At 46.7% G+C, this 17,673-nt stretch overlaps 1 protein-coding gene across 1 annotated transcript in view; it reads right to left on the reverse strand.

Moving 5' to 3' along the window:
• The window catches only part of LOC135536336 (TBC1 domain family member 30-like), a 49,028-nt gene extending 36,700 nt beyond the window's left edge, over nucleotides 1–12,328 (reverse strand). The window contains exons 1-2 of the mRNA XM_064962689.1: nucleotides 11,613–12,328; nucleotides 6,045–6,209 (exon numbers count right to left, since the gene is read on the reverse strand). Coding sequence (XP_064818761.1) covers nucleotides 6,045–6,209; nucleotides 11,613–12,129 — 682 coding nt within the window. The 5' untranslated portion in view covers nucleotides 12,130–12,328. The remainder of the gene's footprint in view (nucleotides 1–6,044; nucleotides 6,210–11,612) is intronic.
• Between the last annotated feature and the right edge of the window lie 5,345 nt (nucleotides 12,329–17,673).

A 17,673-nucleotide genomic window follows, 5' to 3' on the forward strand; every position in this document is an offset into this window, starting at 1 on the left:
AAAGCAGAGATGAGGAAGTCATTAAAAAAAACATGTTAAACCCTATTATTGTCCATGCAACTTATTATGTGACTTGTTAAGCAAATGTTTACTCCTGAACTTATTTAGGCTTGTCATTACAAAGGGATCGAATACTTATGACAAGACTTAAGCTTTTCATTTAGTAATTTGTAAAAATTTCAAAAAGCATAATCCCGTTGACATTATGGCGTATTGTTTGTTGTAGGCAACAATGCGGCTGCGCACTTCCTCCTGGACTGCTGGTTTAACGCCATGCTGCACGCAGAGACGCAAATTCACTCCATTAGTTTGCAGATCAACCTTTTTTTCTGTGATCAAATCAACATAATAAAATCATGCCCTTTTCAATGAAACAAAACAATTGTAACTTCGCTAGATTGAATCTGCGATGTTGTTGTAGGCAGAGCGCAACTCTATTGGTGGGGGTTGTCCACCAGCGGTCTTCCCATCACCAGCGAGTGAATGCGCTATTCAGACCAGTGCACTATCGTCGATATTCTTTGCTAGTTAGCGAGTTATTAGCCCAAGTATAGATAAGTATCAGCAATGGGGAGTTACTGCTTCCAAAGCACAACACGTGTCGGCTACATTTCAAGCAGTCTGAAAAGACAGTCGACGTAAACAAGCTTACGTCTTAAAAGGGGCAGTGTTTTGAGACAGGCTTGAATATGCAAATAAGCCAATAGGCGGAAGTGTAGCCCACAATGTCGTCTACTTTACTGCATGGTAATAACAATACATTTAATTTTGTAACGTGGTTTCTCGCATCATACAACACAATACAATGTACAGACCCATGGCGTTAGAGATCAAGTAAAATCTATCATTAATGTCAAGCCCATCAAAATGTAAAAACGATTTTAAAAGTCTCATGCATGTTATGGAATTTGTTCCATTGGTTTTGTTGGTAGGACTACATTATGCTCAAATAGCCACAACAGCCTATTGGCTACTGTCTAAAACTAAGGGCACAGCCTATTGGCTACTGTCTAAAACTAAGGGCACAGCCTATTGGCTACTGTCTAAAACTAAGGGCACAGCCTATTGGCTACCGTCTAAAACTAAGGGCACAGCCTATTGGCTACCGTCTACAACTAAGGGCACAGCCTATTGGCTACTGTCTAAAACTAAGGGCACAGCCTATTGGCTACCGTCTACAACTAAGGGCACAGCCTATTGGCTACAGTCTAAAACTGTAAGGGCACAGCCTATTGGCTACTGTCTACAACTGTAAGAGTACAGCCTATTGGCTACTGAAACTGTAAGAGTACAGCCTATTGACTACTGAAACTGTAAGGGTACAGCCTATTGGCTACTGTCTAACACTGAACATTCTCAATGTTCGAGATTCCGCTCACAAGACATAAAATGTGCTCATTGCCCCCCAAAAATATATAAATATATAACTATAAATATATAAATATAGGGAACACCGGTACGCAGCAAAAAAACAACTTAAATTGAATCCATTTTAAATTCAGGCTGTAAAAATAAAATGTGGAAAAAGTGGAGGCCCCGGGCACACCGCCTGGAGGCACCGGGCACACCGCCTGGAGGCCCCGGGCACACCGCCTGGAGGCCCCGGGCACAACGCCTGGAGGCCCCGGGCACAACGCCTGGAGGCCCGGGGCACACCGCCTGGAGGTTGTGGTCAGGGTAATATAGCGAATAGGAGCACGACACGACACAGTCAGTAGGAGCACGACACGACACAGTCAGTAGGAGCACGACACTACACAGTCAATAGGAGCACGACACTACACAGGGAATAGGAGCACGACACTACACAGGGAACACGACACTACACAGGGAACACGACACTACACAGGGAACACAACACTACACAGGGAATAGGGAGCACGACACTACACAGGGAATAGGAGCACGACACTACACAGGGAATAGGAGCACGACACTACACAGGGAACAGGGAGCACGACACTACACAGGGAACAGGGAGCACGACACTACACAGGGAATAGGAGCACGACACTACACAGGGAATAGGAGCATGACACTACACAGTCAATAGGAGCACGACACTACACAGGGAATAGGAGCACGACACTACACAGGGAATAGGGAGCATGATACTACACAGGGAACACGACACTACACAGGGAACAGGGAGCACGACACTACACAGGGAATAGGAGCACGACACTACACAGGGAATAGGAGCACGACACTACACAGGGAATAGGGAGCATGATACTACACAGGGAACACGACACTACACAGGGAACAGGGAGCACGACACTACACAGTAAATAGGAGCACGACACTACACAGTAAATAGGAGCACGACACTACACAGGGAATAGGAGCACGACACTACACAGGGAATAGGAGCACGACACTACACAGGGAATAGGAGCACGACACTACACAGGGAACACGACACTACACAGGGAATAGGAGCACGACACTACACAGGGAACAGGGAGCACGACACTACACAGGGAATAGGAGCACGACACTACACAGGGAATAGGAGCACGACACTACACAGGGAATAGGGAGCATGATACTACACAGGGAACACGACACTACACAGGGAACAGGGAGCACGACACTACACAGTAAATAGGAGCACGACACTACACAGTAAATAGGAGCACGACACTACACAGGGAATAGGAGCACGACACTACACAGGGAATAGGAGCACGACACTACACAGGGAATAGGAGCACGACACTACACAGGGAACACGACACTACACAGGGAATAGGAGCACGACACTACACAGGGAACAGGAGCACGACACTACACAGGGAATAGGAGCATGATACTACACAGGGAATAGGAGCACGACACTACACAGGGAATAGGGAGCATGATACTACACAGGGAACACGACACTACACAGGGAACAGGGAGCACGACACTACACAGTCAATAGGAGCACGACACTACACAGTAAATAGGAGCACGACACTACACAGGGAATAGGGAGCACGACACTACACAGGGAATAGGAGCACGACACTACACAGGGAATAGGAGCATGATACTACACAGGGAATAGGGAGCACGACACTACACAGGGAACACGACACTACACAGGGAATAGGAGCACGACACTACACAGGGAACAGGGAGCACGACACTACACAGTCAATAGGAGCACGACACTACACAGGGAATAGGGAGCACGACACTACACAGGGAATAGGGAGCACGACACTACACAGGGAACAGGGAGCACGACACTACACAGTCAATAGGAGCACGACACTACACAGGGAACAGGGAGCACGACACTACAGTCAATAGGAGCACGACACTACACAGGGAATAGGGAGCACGACACTACAGTCAATAGGAGCACGACACTACAGTCAATAGGAGCATGACACTACACAGGGAACAGGGAGCACGACACTACACAGGGAATAGGGAGCACAACACTACACAGTCAATAGGAGCACGACACTACACAGGGAATAGGGAGCACGACACTACAGTCAATAGGAGCACGACACTACAGTCAATAGGAGCACGACACTACACAGGGAATAGAAGCATGACACTACACAGGGAATAGGGAGCACGACACTACAGTCAATAGGAGCACGACACTACAGTCAATAGGAGCACGACACTACAGTCAATAGGAGCACGACACTACAGTCAATAGGAGCACGACACTACAGTCAATAGGAGCACGACACTACACAGTCAATAGAAGCATGACACTACACAGTCAATAGAAGCACGACACTACACAGTCAATAGAAGCATGACACTACACAGTCAATAGAAGCATGACACTACACAGTCAATAGAAGCATGACACTACACAGTCAATAGAAGCATGACACTACACAGTCAATAGAAGCATGACACTACACAGTCAATAGAAGCATGACACTACACAGTCAATAGGAGCATGACACTACACAGTCAATAGAAGCATGACACTACACAGTCAATAGAAGCATGACACTACACAGTCAATAGGAGCACGACACTACACAGTCAATAGGAGCATGACACTACACAGTCAATAGGAGCATGATACTACACAGTCAATAGGAGCACGACACTACACAGTCAATAGGAGCACGACACTACACAGTCAATAGGAGCATGACACTACAGTCAATAGGAGCACGACACTACACAGTCAATAGGAGCACGACACTACACAGTCAATAGAAGCACGACACTACAGTCAATAGAAGCATGACACTACACAGTCAATAGGAGCATGACACTACACAGTCAATAGGAGCACGACACTACACAGTCAATAGAAGCACGACACTACAGTCAATAGAAGCATGACACTACACAGTCAATAGGAGCATGACACTACACAGTCAATAGGAGCACGACACTACACAGTCAATAGAAGCACGACACTACAGTCAATAGAAGCATGACACTACACAGTCAATAGGAGCATGACACTACACAGTCAATAGGAGCATGACACTACACAGTCAATAGGAGCATGACACTACACAGGGAACAGGGAGCATGACACTACACAGTCAATAGAAGCATGACACTACACAGGGAATAGAAGCATGACACTACACAGTAAATAGGAGCATGACACTACACAGTCAATAGAAGCACGACACTACACAGTCAATAGAAGCATGACACTACACAGTCAATAGGAGCATGACACTACACAGTCAATAGGAGCATGACACTACACAGGGAACAGGGAGCATGACACTACACAGTCAATAGAAGCATGACACTACACAGGGAATAGAAGCATGACACTACACAGTAAATAGAAGCATGACACTACACAGTCAATAGGAGCACGACACTACACAGTAAATAGGAGCATGACACTACACAGTCAATAGAAGCATGACACTACAGTCAATAGGAGCACGACACTACACAGTCAATAGAAGCACGACACTACACAGTCAATAGAAGCATGACACTACACAGTCAATAGAAGCATGACACTACACAGTCAATAGAAGCATGACACTACACAGTCAATAGGAGCATGACACTACACAGTCAATAGAAGCATGACACTACACAGTCAATAGGAGCATGACACTACACAGGGAATAGAAGCATGATACTACACAGTCAATAGAAGCACGACACTACACAGTCAATAGAAGCATGACACTACACAGTCAATAGAAGCATGACACTACACAGTCAATAGGAGCATGACACTACACAGGGAATAGAAGCATGATACTACACAGTCAATAGAAGCACGACACTACACAGTCAATAGAAGCATGACACTACACAGTCAATAGAAGCATGACACTACACAGGGAATAGAAGCATGACACTACACAGTCAATAGAAGCATGACACTACACAGTCAATAGAAGCATGACACTACACAGTCAATAGAAGCATGACACTACACAGTCAATAGGAGCATGACACTACACAGTCAATAGAAGCATGACACTACACAGGGAATAGAAGCATGACACTACACAGTCAATAGAAGCATGACACTACACAGTCAATAGAAGCATGACACTACACAGTCAATAGAAGCATGACACTACACAGTCAATAGGAGCATGACACTACACAGTCAATAGAAGCATGACACTACACAGTCAATAGAAGCATGACACTACACAGTCAATAGAAGCATGACACTACACAGTCAATAGGAGCATGACACTACACAGTCAATAGGAGCATGACACTACACAGTCAATAGAAGCATGACACTACACAGTCAATAGAAGCATGACACTACACAGTCAATAGAAGCATGACACTACAGTCAATAGAAGCATGACACTACACAGGGAATAGAAGCACGACACTACAGTCAATAGAAGCATGACACTACACAGTCAATAGGAGCATGACACTACACAGTCAATAGAAGCATGACACTACACAGGGAATAGAAGCACGACACTACACAGGGAATAGAAGCATGACACTACAGTCAATAGAAGCATGACACTACACAGTCAATAGGAGCATGACACTACACAGTCAATAGGAGCATGACACTACACAGTCAATAGAAGCATGACACTACTCCTTACTTCTCTTCTGGGACACGGCCTGCAGACAGGCGGTGATGATGTCATAGTTCTTCTGGAGCTTGTGACTGAGGCGGTCTCTCCTCTTCAGCTGGCGCAGCAGCTTGGCTGACTGGAGACCGGTCCTGTAGCGTACCTCCCCTATGATACAGCTCAACTCTTCTGGTGCTGAAACACAATATAGATATATAGATCAGCTTGGCTGACTGGAGACCGGTCCTGTAGCGTACCTCTCCTATGATAAAGCTCAACTCTTCTGGTGCTGAAACACAATATAGATATTACAGATATAGATATTATAGATATATGGCATTACTTCCTGCCAAGGCAGCAGCTACTCTTCCTGTAGTAGACTTTACGGCCGGTAGTAGATTCTATGGCCCGTTGTAGGGCCCGTAGTAGACTCTACGGCCCGTAGTAGACTCTACGGCCCGTAGTAGGGCCCGTTGTAGACTCTACGGCCCGTTGTAGACTCTACGGCCCGTTGTAGACTCTACGGCCCGTTGTAGGGCCCGTAGTAGACTCTACGGCCCGTAGTAGGGCCCGTAGTAGACTCTACGGCCCGTAGTAGGGCCCGTTGTAGACTCCACGGCCCGTAGTAGGGCCCGTTGTAGACTCCACGGCCCGTTGTAGGGCCCGTTGTAGACTCCACGGCCCGTTGTAGGGCCCGTTGTAGACTCCACGGCCCGTTGTAGACTCTACGGCCCGTTGTAGACTCTACGGCCCGTTGTAGTGCCCGTAGTAGACTCTACGGCCCGTAGTAGGGCCCGTAGTAGACTCTACGGCCCGTAGTAGGGCCCGTTGTAGACTCTACGGCCCGTAGTAGGGCCCGTTGTAGACTCTACGGGCCGTAGAGTCTACAACGGGCCCTACTACGGGCCGTAGAGTCTACTACGGGCCCTACAACGGGCCGTAGAGTCTACAACGTAGTAGGGCCCGTAGTAGACTCTACGGCCCGTAGTAGGGCCCGTAGTAGACTCTACGGCCCGTAGTAGACTCTACGGCCCGTAGTAGGGCCCGTTGTAGACTCTACGGCCCGTAGTAGGGCCCGTAGTAGACTCTACGGCCCGTAGTAGGGCCCGTAGTAGACTCTACGGCCCGTAGTAGGGCCCGTAGTAGACTCTACGGCCCGTAGTAGGGCCCGTAGTAGACTCTACGGCCCGTAGTAGGGCCCGTAGTAGACTCTACGGCCCGTAGTAGACTCTACGGCCCGTAGTAGGGCCCGTAGTAGACTCTACGGCCCGTAGTAGGGCCCGTTGTAGACTCTACGGCCCGTAGTAGGGCCCGTTGTAGACTCTACGGCCCGTAGTAGACTCTACGGCCCGTAGTAGGGCCCGTAGTAGACTCTACGGCCCGTAGTAGGGCCCGTAGTAGGGCCCGTTGTAGACTCTACGGCCCGTTGTAGACTCTACGGCCCGTTGTAGACTCTACGGCCCGTAGTAGGGCCCGTAGTAGACTCTACGGCCCGTAGTAGGGCCCGTAGTAGACTCTACGGCCCGTAGTAGACTCTACGGCCCGTAGTAGGGCCCGTAGTAGACTCTACGGCCCGTAGTAGGGCCCGTAGTAGACTCTACGGCCCGTAGTAGACTCTACGGCCCGTAGTAGACTCTACGGCCCGTAGTAGGGCCCGTAGTAGACTCTACGGCCCGTAGTAGACTCTACGGCCCGTAGTAGGGCCCGTTGTAGACTCTACGGCCCGTTGTAGACTCTACGGCCCGTTGTAGACTCTACGGCCCGTTGTAGACTCTACGGCCCGTTGTAGACTCTACGGCCCGTTGTAGACTCTACGGCCCGTTGTAGACTCTACGGCCCGTTGTAGACTCTACGGCCCGTAGTAGGGCCCGTTGTAGACTCCACGGCCCGTAGTAGGGCCCGTTGTAGACTCCACGGCCCGTAGTAGGGCCCGTTGTAGACTCCACGGCCCGTAGTAGGGCCCGTTGTAGACTCCACGGCCCGTAGTAGGGCCCGTTGTAGACTCCACGGCCCGTTGTAGACTCTACGGCCCGTTGTAGTGCCCGTAGTAGACTCTACGGCCCGTAGTAGGGCCCGTAGTAGACTCTACGGCCCGTAGTAGGGCCCGTTGTAGACTCTACGGCCCGTAGTAGGGCCCGTTGTAGACTCTACGGCCCGTAGTAGGGCCCGTTGTAGACTCTACGGGCCGTAGAGTCTACAACGGGCCCTACTACGGGCCGTAGAGTCTACTACGGGCCCTACAACGGGCCATAGAGTCTACAACGTAGTAGGGCCCGTAGTAGACTCTACGGCCCGTAGTAGGGCCCGTAGTAGACTCTATGGCCCGTAGTAGACTCTACGGCCCGTAGTAGGGCCCGTTGTAGACTCTACGGCCCGTTGTAGACTCTACGGCCCGTAGTAGGGCCCGTTGTAGACTCTACGGCCCGTTGTAGGGCCCGTTGTAGACTCTACGGCCCGTTGTAGGGCCCGTTGTAGACTCTACGGCCCGTAGTAGGGCCCGTAGTAGACTCTACGGCCCGTAGTAGGGCCCGTAGTAGACTCTACGGCCCGTAGTAGGGCCCGTAGTAGACTCTACGGCCCGTAGTAGGGCCCGTAGTAGACTCTACGGCCCGTAGTTGGGCCCGTAGTAGACTCTACGGCCCGTAGTAGGGCCCGTAGTAGACTCTACGGCCCGTAGTAGACTCTACGGCCCGTAGTAGACTCTACGGCCCGTAGTAGGGCCCGTAGTAGACTCTACGGCCCGTAGTAGGGCCCGTAGTAGACTCTACGGCCCGTAGTAGGGCCCGTTGTAGACTCTACGGCCCGTAGTAGGGCCCGTTGTAGACTCTACGGCCCGTAGTAGGGCCCGTAGTAGGGCCCGTTGTAGACTCTACGGCCCGTAGTAGGGCCCGTAGTAGACTCTACGGCCCGTAGTAGGGCCCGTAGTAGACTCTACGGCCCGTAGTAGGGCCCGTAGTAGACTCTACGGCCCGTAGTAGGGCCCGTAGTAGACTCTACGGCCCGTAGTAGACTCTACGGCCCGTAGTAGGGCCCGTAGTAGACTCTACGGCCCGTAGTAGGGCCCGTAGTAGACTCTACGGCCCGTAGTAGGGCCCGTTGTAGACTCTACGGCCCGTAGTAGGGCCCGTAGTAGACTCTACGGCCCGTAGTAGGGCCCGTAGTAGACTCTACGGCCCGTAGTAGACTCTACGGCCCGTAGTAGGGCCCGTTGTAGACTCTACGGCCCGTTGTAGACTCTACGGCCCGTTGTAGACTCTACGGCCCGTTGTAGGGCCCGTAGTAGACTCTACGGCCCGTAGTAGGGCCCGTTGTAGACTCTACGGCCCGTTGTAGACTCTACGGCCCGTTGTAGACTCTACGGCCCGTAGTAGGGCCCGTAGTAGACTCTACGGCCCGTAGTAGGGCCCGTAGTAGACTCTACGGCCCGTAGTAGACTCTACGGCCCGTAGTAGGGCCCGTAGTAGACTCTACGGCCCGTAGTAGGGCCCGTAGTAGACTCTACGGCCCGTAGTAGACTCTACGGCCCGTTGTAGGGCCCGTAGTAGACTCTACGGCCCGTAGTAGGACCCGTAGTAGACTCTACGGCCCGTAGTAGGGCCCGTAGTAGACTCTACGGCCCGTAGTAGGGCCCGTAGTAGACTCTACGGCCCGTAGTAGGGCCCGTAGTAGACTCTACGGCCCGTAGTAGACTCTACGGCCCGTAGTAGACTCTACGGCCCGTAGTAGACTCTACGGCCCGTAGTAGACTCTACGGCCCGTAGTAGGGCCCGTAGTAGACTCTACGGCCCGTAGTAGACTCTACGGCCCGTAGTAGGGCCCGTAGTAGACTCTACGGCCCGTAGTAGACTCTACGGCCCGTAGTAGGGCCCGTTGTAGACTCTACGGCCCGTTGTAGACTCTACGGCCCGTTGTAGACTCTACGGCCCGTTGTAGACTCTACGGCCCGTTGTAGACTCTACGGCCCGTTGTAGACTCTACGGCCCGTTGTAGACCACGTTTCCAGACACAGGTTTCATGCCAGTAAAGCCATACCATACAAAAAATTAACAACATTTCAGTACAATTTTATAAAATGGTTACAGATCATGTTCATATTACATGGGACCTTTGTGTAAATGTATTATGCGAGATATGGCCGTGGAAACGCCTATATACACAAAGACATTTATACAGACATTTATATTTGACCTTTATTTAACCAGGTAGGCTAGCTGAGAAGAAGTCCTCATTTAAAACTGCCACCTGGCCAAGATAAAGCTCAGATCAAATGTGGGAGTGATAATAAGGTGTGCAGTCCTCCCACTACGACCATGTCGTTTCTTAGGCTACAGATTAAAATACATGATGATCAACTTCACAGGGTATTCAAAGTGCACGCTATGCGTTTGATGCCGATTTTCAATAGAGAGTCTCGTGACATGATGATCGACTGCCGTTTGACAAATACAATATTCTCGCGCTCATTCATAATAATCTCATCATCTACGCTAAACTCCCCCCACTGTATCCTAGACCAGTCAGTTAACCCACCGTTCCTAGACCAGTTAACCCACCGTTCCTAGACCAGATAGTTAACCCACCGTTCCTAGACCAGTTAGTTAACCCACCGTTCCTAGACCAGTTAACCCACCGTTCCTAGACCAGATAGTTAACCCACCGTTCCTAGACCAGATAGTTAACCCACCGTTCCTAGACCAGTTAGTTAACCCACCGTTCCTAGACCAGTTAACCCACTGTTCCACTGTTCCTAGACCAGTTAACCCACCGTTCCTAGACCAGTTAACCCACCGTTCCTAGACCAGTTAACCCACCGTTCCTAGACCAGTTAACCCACCGTTCCTAGACCAGTTAACCCACCGTTCCTAGACCAGTTAACCCACCGTTCCTAGACCAGTTAACCCACCGTTCCTAGACCAGTTAACCCACCGTTCCTAGACCAGTTAACCCACCGTTCCTAGACCAGTTAACCCACCGTTCCTAGACCAGTTAACCCACCGTTCCTAGACCAGTTAACCCACCGTTCCTAGACCAGTTAACCCACTGTTCCACTGTTCCTAGACCAGTTAACCCACCGTTCCTAGACCAGTTAACCCACCGTTCCTAGACCAGTTAACCCACTGTTCCACTGTTCCTAGACCAGTTAACCCACTCTTCCACTGTTCCTAGACCAGTTAACCCACTGTTCCTAGACCAGTTAACCCACTGTTCCACTGTTCCTAGACCAGTTAACCCACCGTTCCTAGACCAGTTAACCCACCGTTCCTAGACCAGTTAACCCACCGTTCCTAGACCAGTTAACCCACCGTTCCTAGACCAGTTAACCCACCGTTCCTAGACCAGTTAACCCACCGTTCCTAGACCAGTTAACCCACCGTTCCTAGACCAGTTAACCCACCGTTCCTAGACCAGTTAACCCACCGTTCCTAGACCAGTTAACCCACCGTTCCTAGACCAGTTAACCCACTGTTCCTAGACCAGTTAACCCACTGTTCCTAGACCAGTTAACCCACCGTTCCTAGACCAGTTAACCCACCGTTCCTAGACCAGTTAACTAATGTTAAATAAAAAAGGTATAAAAATCAAATAAAACTCACTCACCTTTCTGGGACAGGTAGTTGACCTGGTGTCTCCTGGTGTGTTTCTCCTGTAGTTCCTGGAGGAAGCTGGATCCAGTATTACTGCGGCAGAACAGCTCAGAGCTGGACGCCTCGGTACTGCTATCCGGGCTGTCAACACTGAGCCGAGCGCTGCTGTAGGTGTCATAGAGCTCCACCAACAGACAGTCCACTATGGAGGAGCGTGGGGCTCGGAGATCCTGACCCTGGAGGTCGCCAAGGGTCACACGATCACCGGCTCCAGACCCCAGGCCGTTCTGGAGATACAGGCTCGGGGATGATGTTTCTCTCGGTCTCTTTGAGACAGAGTCTGTGTTGTTGTGGCCTGAGGAGGAACGAGAACTAGGTCCGGTCCACTGCTGAAACGCTGAGAAGCCGTCTAAGAGTGACGCACCTGTACCTGAGTTGATGAACACTCCGCTCTCCCCCTCCGAGCAGATGTCGCCGTCACATATGTCTATTTCTAAAAGTTCCGCCACGTTCTCAGCCTGGGACGACATTACAACACGCTGTCCCGTTCGCTACTGTTATTATTGTGCTTGTCAAGTTGCCATCTCTCCAAACATGAACGTTTCATGGGAACAGGTGCAACTACTTTCTTAATTCAACACTCGTCTTCAAGAGGAAGTGAGTTCCGGGTGCATTCCATTCCACTACTCAGGAGGCAGGGCTGTGACCGGGAGCTACTAGTTTCCTTCCTGAAAGTTTGCAATCTGCCGCCCCTCCGGAGTGAATAGTCCAGCCCACTGGAAACTTCTTCTGTCCATGCTATCCGATATCTTTGGGACGTGCCTCCCATTGAATTTGATGGTTAAATGGTTAGGTAGGGGGTTAAGGTTAGGGACGTCCCAAGGGTTTCGAAAAGCACTGATCAACTTTATTCACCCGCAACCGCTACAGTTCCCCAGTGCTGCGGCGCTCCTCCACATCAACACCCCCTGACCACTCAGAGAGGAGCCGAACTGACCGGTCATCTCAGCAGAGCGGTGTACGGTGACAATGTAGAATTACAGCGCAGATAATAACCGTCTATTGATGAGGATTTAGAGGATTCTTAAAGCCTAGTCCTCATGTTACAATCAAGTAATAAATATGGCAGTAAGACAATATCAAACTGTCTTCTCCCTCGTTTGTAGCCCTGTGATATAGACAACTGTTTAAACTGTATATTTCCGTTACTATAGCCATGTTTTCATCCAATTGGATTTTCATGTGAATATTCAACATTCTGGATTATGAAATGATGCGTTTCCCCGGCCAGTGCGGGTAGGCTAGTCTACATGATGAGATTATTATGGATAATAGCGAGAATATTTGTATTTGTCAATCGGCAGTGAAGCATTGATCATCATGTCACCAGAATGAGACACAGTATATGTGTCGGAAAAGAGCATCAAACTCATCACCATGACTTTCACCACCCTGTGAAGTTGATCATACAATTCATTTCACCTGTAGCCTGATAAACCGCACCGTTTCCCGAGTCGTAGTGGGAGATGATGTCGTGGGAGACAACATGTCATCGCGTCGCTCCAAGTTTACTTTGATACAGTATGACGGTTATTATATCAATATGTTGAACAAAAAGGCGTTTCCACCGCCATTTCTCACATAATATATTTTACCATCACAAAACGATTCCACCATGTTGAACGAAAAAATGATCTGTCAACATGTATACAATTGAACCGAAACTTCCTGTTTTCATCACAGCTGTCATTATGTTATTTTTTAATAATATGGTATGACTTTACTCGCATAAAAAAATGTAGATGGAAACGTGGTTTGTGACACAAAAATATTGAACTATACAGTCCAAATAGAGTCAATTGTATAGGAATACCTCAATGTAGGTTATAAAATAGACCTATCAACAAGTTCCAATTAAACATTTATTGTTGCATTAACATGTTTTATAAACGGAAAAAGTACATGGGGGAACACAAAAGTATATATAAAGAATATACTGGAATAAGGGCATAGGCTGGGGGCGGGGCTGGGGGCGAGGCTGGGGGCGGGGCTAGTGGGTACAATATCACATTACTCAAGGCCCTTAAGGGAAATAAACATATTTATCATCTAACAGATTATTCCATTGTCTTGGAATATAGTTCAATTTATTTTTGTAAGGTAAGTAAATGTGATGTTTGTAAATTTGCATTTGTGAATATGAAATTTGGCCAAAATAATTGATGAAATGAATTACATAAAATTGTTTCAAATTATTTCTATCATAGGTAAAGAGTCCAAGCACTACATCTCTCCATAATAGTGTAACATCTTCATAAATGTGTTCAATTATAAATCTACTGATGTCTTGCCACAGATTCCTTACATGAACACAATGCAACACTGTTTTCTGGGTGGTCATTACAAAAGGTACAATTTGAATTGATGCTTTTCTTAAACTTCTTCATATAGTGGTTGGCAGGATAATATTTATAAATAATTTAAAAAGAAACTTCCTTCATGTTGTTAATAAGTAGGTATGTGTGGAGCAACAATAGGGCATGACATGAGATATAGAATCAACATCCAATAGGGCATGACATGAGATATAGAATCAACATCCAATAGGGCATGACATGAGGTATAGAATCAACATCCAATAGGGCATGACATGAGATATAGAATCAACATCCAATAGGGCATGACATGAGGTATAGAATCAACATCCAATAGGGCATGACATGAGGTATAGAATCAACATCCAATAGGGCATGACATGAGGTATAGAATCAACATCCAATAGGGCGTGACATGAGGTATAGAATCAACATCCAATAGGGCATGACATGAGGTATAGAATCAACATCCAATAGGGCATGACATGAGGTATATAATCAACATCCAATAGGGCATGACATGAGGTATAGAATCAACATCCAATAGGGCATGACATGAGGTATAGAATCAACATCCAATAGGGCATGACATGAGGTATAGAATCAACATCCAATAGGGCATGACATGAGATATAGAATCAACATTCAATAGGGCATGACATGAGGTATAGAATCAACATCCAATAGGGCATGACATGAGGTATAGAATCAACATCCAATAGGGCATGACATGAGGTATAGAATCAACATTCAATAGGGCATGACATGAGGTATAGAATCAACATCCAATAGGGCATGACATGAGGTATAGAATCAACATCCAATAGGGCATGACATGAGGTATAGAATCAACATCCAATAGGGCATGACATGAGATATAGAATCAACATCCATGACATGAGGTATAGAATCAACATCCATGACATGAGGTATAGAATCAACATCCAATAGGGCATGACATGAGGTATAGAATCAACATCCAATAGGGCATGACATGAGATATAGAATCAACATCCAATAGGGCATGACATGAGGTATAGAATCAACATCCAATAGGGCATGACATGAGGTATAGAATCAACATCCAATAGGGCATGACATGAGGTATAGAATCAACATCCAATAGGGCATGACATGAGGTATAGAATCAACATCCAATAGGGCATGACATGAGGTATAGAATCAACATCCAATAGGGCATGACATGAGGTATAGAATCAACATCCAATAGGGCATGACATGAGGTATAGAATCAACATCCAATAGGGCATGACATGAGATATAGAATCAACATCCAATAGGGCATGACATGAGATATAGAATCAACATCCAATAGGGCATGACATGAGATATAGAATCAACATCCAATAGGGCATGACATGAGATATAGAATCAACATCCATGACATAAGGAATAGATACAACATCCTGTTGAAACAAGGCTCCTATAGTTCTATTGTTGTTGAATGGACCAACATGACATCAGGAATAGATACAACATCCTGTTGAAACGAGGTTCCTATAGTTCTATTGTTGTTGAATGGACCAACATGACATCAGGAATAGATACAACATCCTGTTGAAACGAGGTTCCTATAGTTCTATTGTTGTTGAATGGACCAACATGACATGAGGTATAGAATCAACATCCTGTTGAAACAAGGTTCCTATAGTTCTATTGCTGTTGAATGGACCAACATGACATCAGGAATAGATACAACATCCTGTTGAAACGAGGTTCCTATAGTTCTATTGTTGTTGAATGGACCAACATGACATGAGGTATAGAATCACCATCCATGACATGAGATATAGAATCACCATCCATGACATGAGGTATAGAATCAACATCCTGTTGAAACAAGGTTCCTATAGTTCTATTGTTGTTGAATGGACCAACATGACATGAGGTATAGAATCAACATCCTGTTGAAACGAGGTTCCTATAGTTCTATTGTTGTTGAATGGACCAACATGACATGAGGTATAGAATCAACATCCTGTTGAAACAAGGCTCCTATAGTTCTATTGTTGTTGAATGGACCAACATGACATGAGGTATAGATACAACATCCTGTTGAAACAAGGTTCCTATAGTTCTATTGTTGTTGAATGGACCGAAATAAAAACGAATCTTTCCTACTGATGGAAGGTCAATAGAAGGCCAATAGAAGGTCAATAGAAGGCCAATAGAAGACCAATAGAAGGTCAATAGAAGGCCAATAGAAGGTCAATAGAAGGCCAATAGAAGGTCAGTAGAAGGTAAATAGAAGGTCAGTAGAAGGCCAATAGAAGGTCAGTAGAAGGTCAATAGAAGGTCAATAGAAGGCCAATAGAAGGCCAATAGAAGGTCAGTAGAAGGTAAATAGAAGGTCAGTAGAAGGCCAATAGAAGGTCAGTAGAAGGTCAATAGAAGGTCAATAGAAGGCCAATAGAAGGCCAATAGGTCAATAGAAGGTCAATAGAAGGCCAATAGAAGGTCAATAGAAGGTCAATAGAAAGCCAATAGAAGGTCAATAGAAAGTCAATAGAAGGCCAGTAGAAGGCCAATATAAGGTCAATAGAAGGCCAATAGAAGCTCTGAGGGTCACGTTCCTGAATGACAGAGCAACACCTGAGGGAAAGGTGTCTAAAACAACATCTTCAGGTGTTACAGGGACCTGGTAAAGGGAGAACTCCTTATAACCGAGGAGAAGAGCCTCTGCATTTACCAGTTGGCACCAATAGGATATTATTTCAGAACCAATATTCTAAAAACAAAGAAGTATTTTTAAACAATATGTCCCGATTATTCCATATATAATATCTGTGTGGAGAAAAAACGAAGGAACATGATAATGAAACCTGCCGACTATATTGACATGTTTATTTTATTCATTTTTATATTGACATGTTTATTTTATTTATTTTTATATTGACATGTTTATTTTATTTATTTTTATATTGACATGTTTATTTTATTTATTTTTATATTGACATGTTTTTATTTATTTATTTTTATATTGACAGGTTATTTTTTGTTGTTGTATTTTTTTTATATTGACATGTTCAATTGAACGTTTTCCTCATTTTGACGTCATACCCCAAGTCGTGCGGGTGCACATGGTAGATCAGCTGATCCGTTGTCAGGCAACACATGACCACTGAGCAGCAAATTAACCATTATCCTTCAAAATAATAGTCTCGAACTGACGATTGTAAAAAATAATACAAATGGTCGAAATGTGGTACATTTTATTAGGAAATGTTACCAGACTTAGAATTTTGTTCACCGATATAAAAAAAAGTAAAATAGATAATAGCCTTGATAGCACAAATAATATTATAGCATTTACCATATTGACAAGAGCATTGACAATATCAACAATAGCATTGGCACTTCAGTCTCCTTTCAACCTAATTTATCACCTGGTTTCATTAAAAGGCACATCTCATAAGGTGGTCCAGGTAAGTCCAGTCAAGCACAATTGTCGGGTAGGGATGGGGGGTTGTTCTCTATTGCTCCTCTATTGTTCGTCAAGTAACGGAGGAGCCCAATGACATCATGGACTCCCATCAGACCAACCAGTGGTGTAAAGTACTACTTAAATAATGCAATAATGTCTGAGTGTTGGAGTGTGTCCCTGGCTATCTGTAATGATGTCTGAGTGTTGGAGCGTGCCCCTGGCTATCTGTAATGATGTCTGAGTGTTGGAGTGTG

Source organism: Oncorhynchus masou, unplaced genomic scaffold, assembly GCF_036934945.1.
Source record: "Oncorhynchus masou masou isolate Uvic2021 unplaced genomic scaffold, UVic_Omas_1.1 unplaced_scaffold_596, whole genome shotgun sequence".
Lineage (NCBI taxonomy): Eukaryota > Metazoa > Chordata > Actinopteri > Salmoniformes > Salmonidae > Oncorhynchus > Oncorhynchus masou.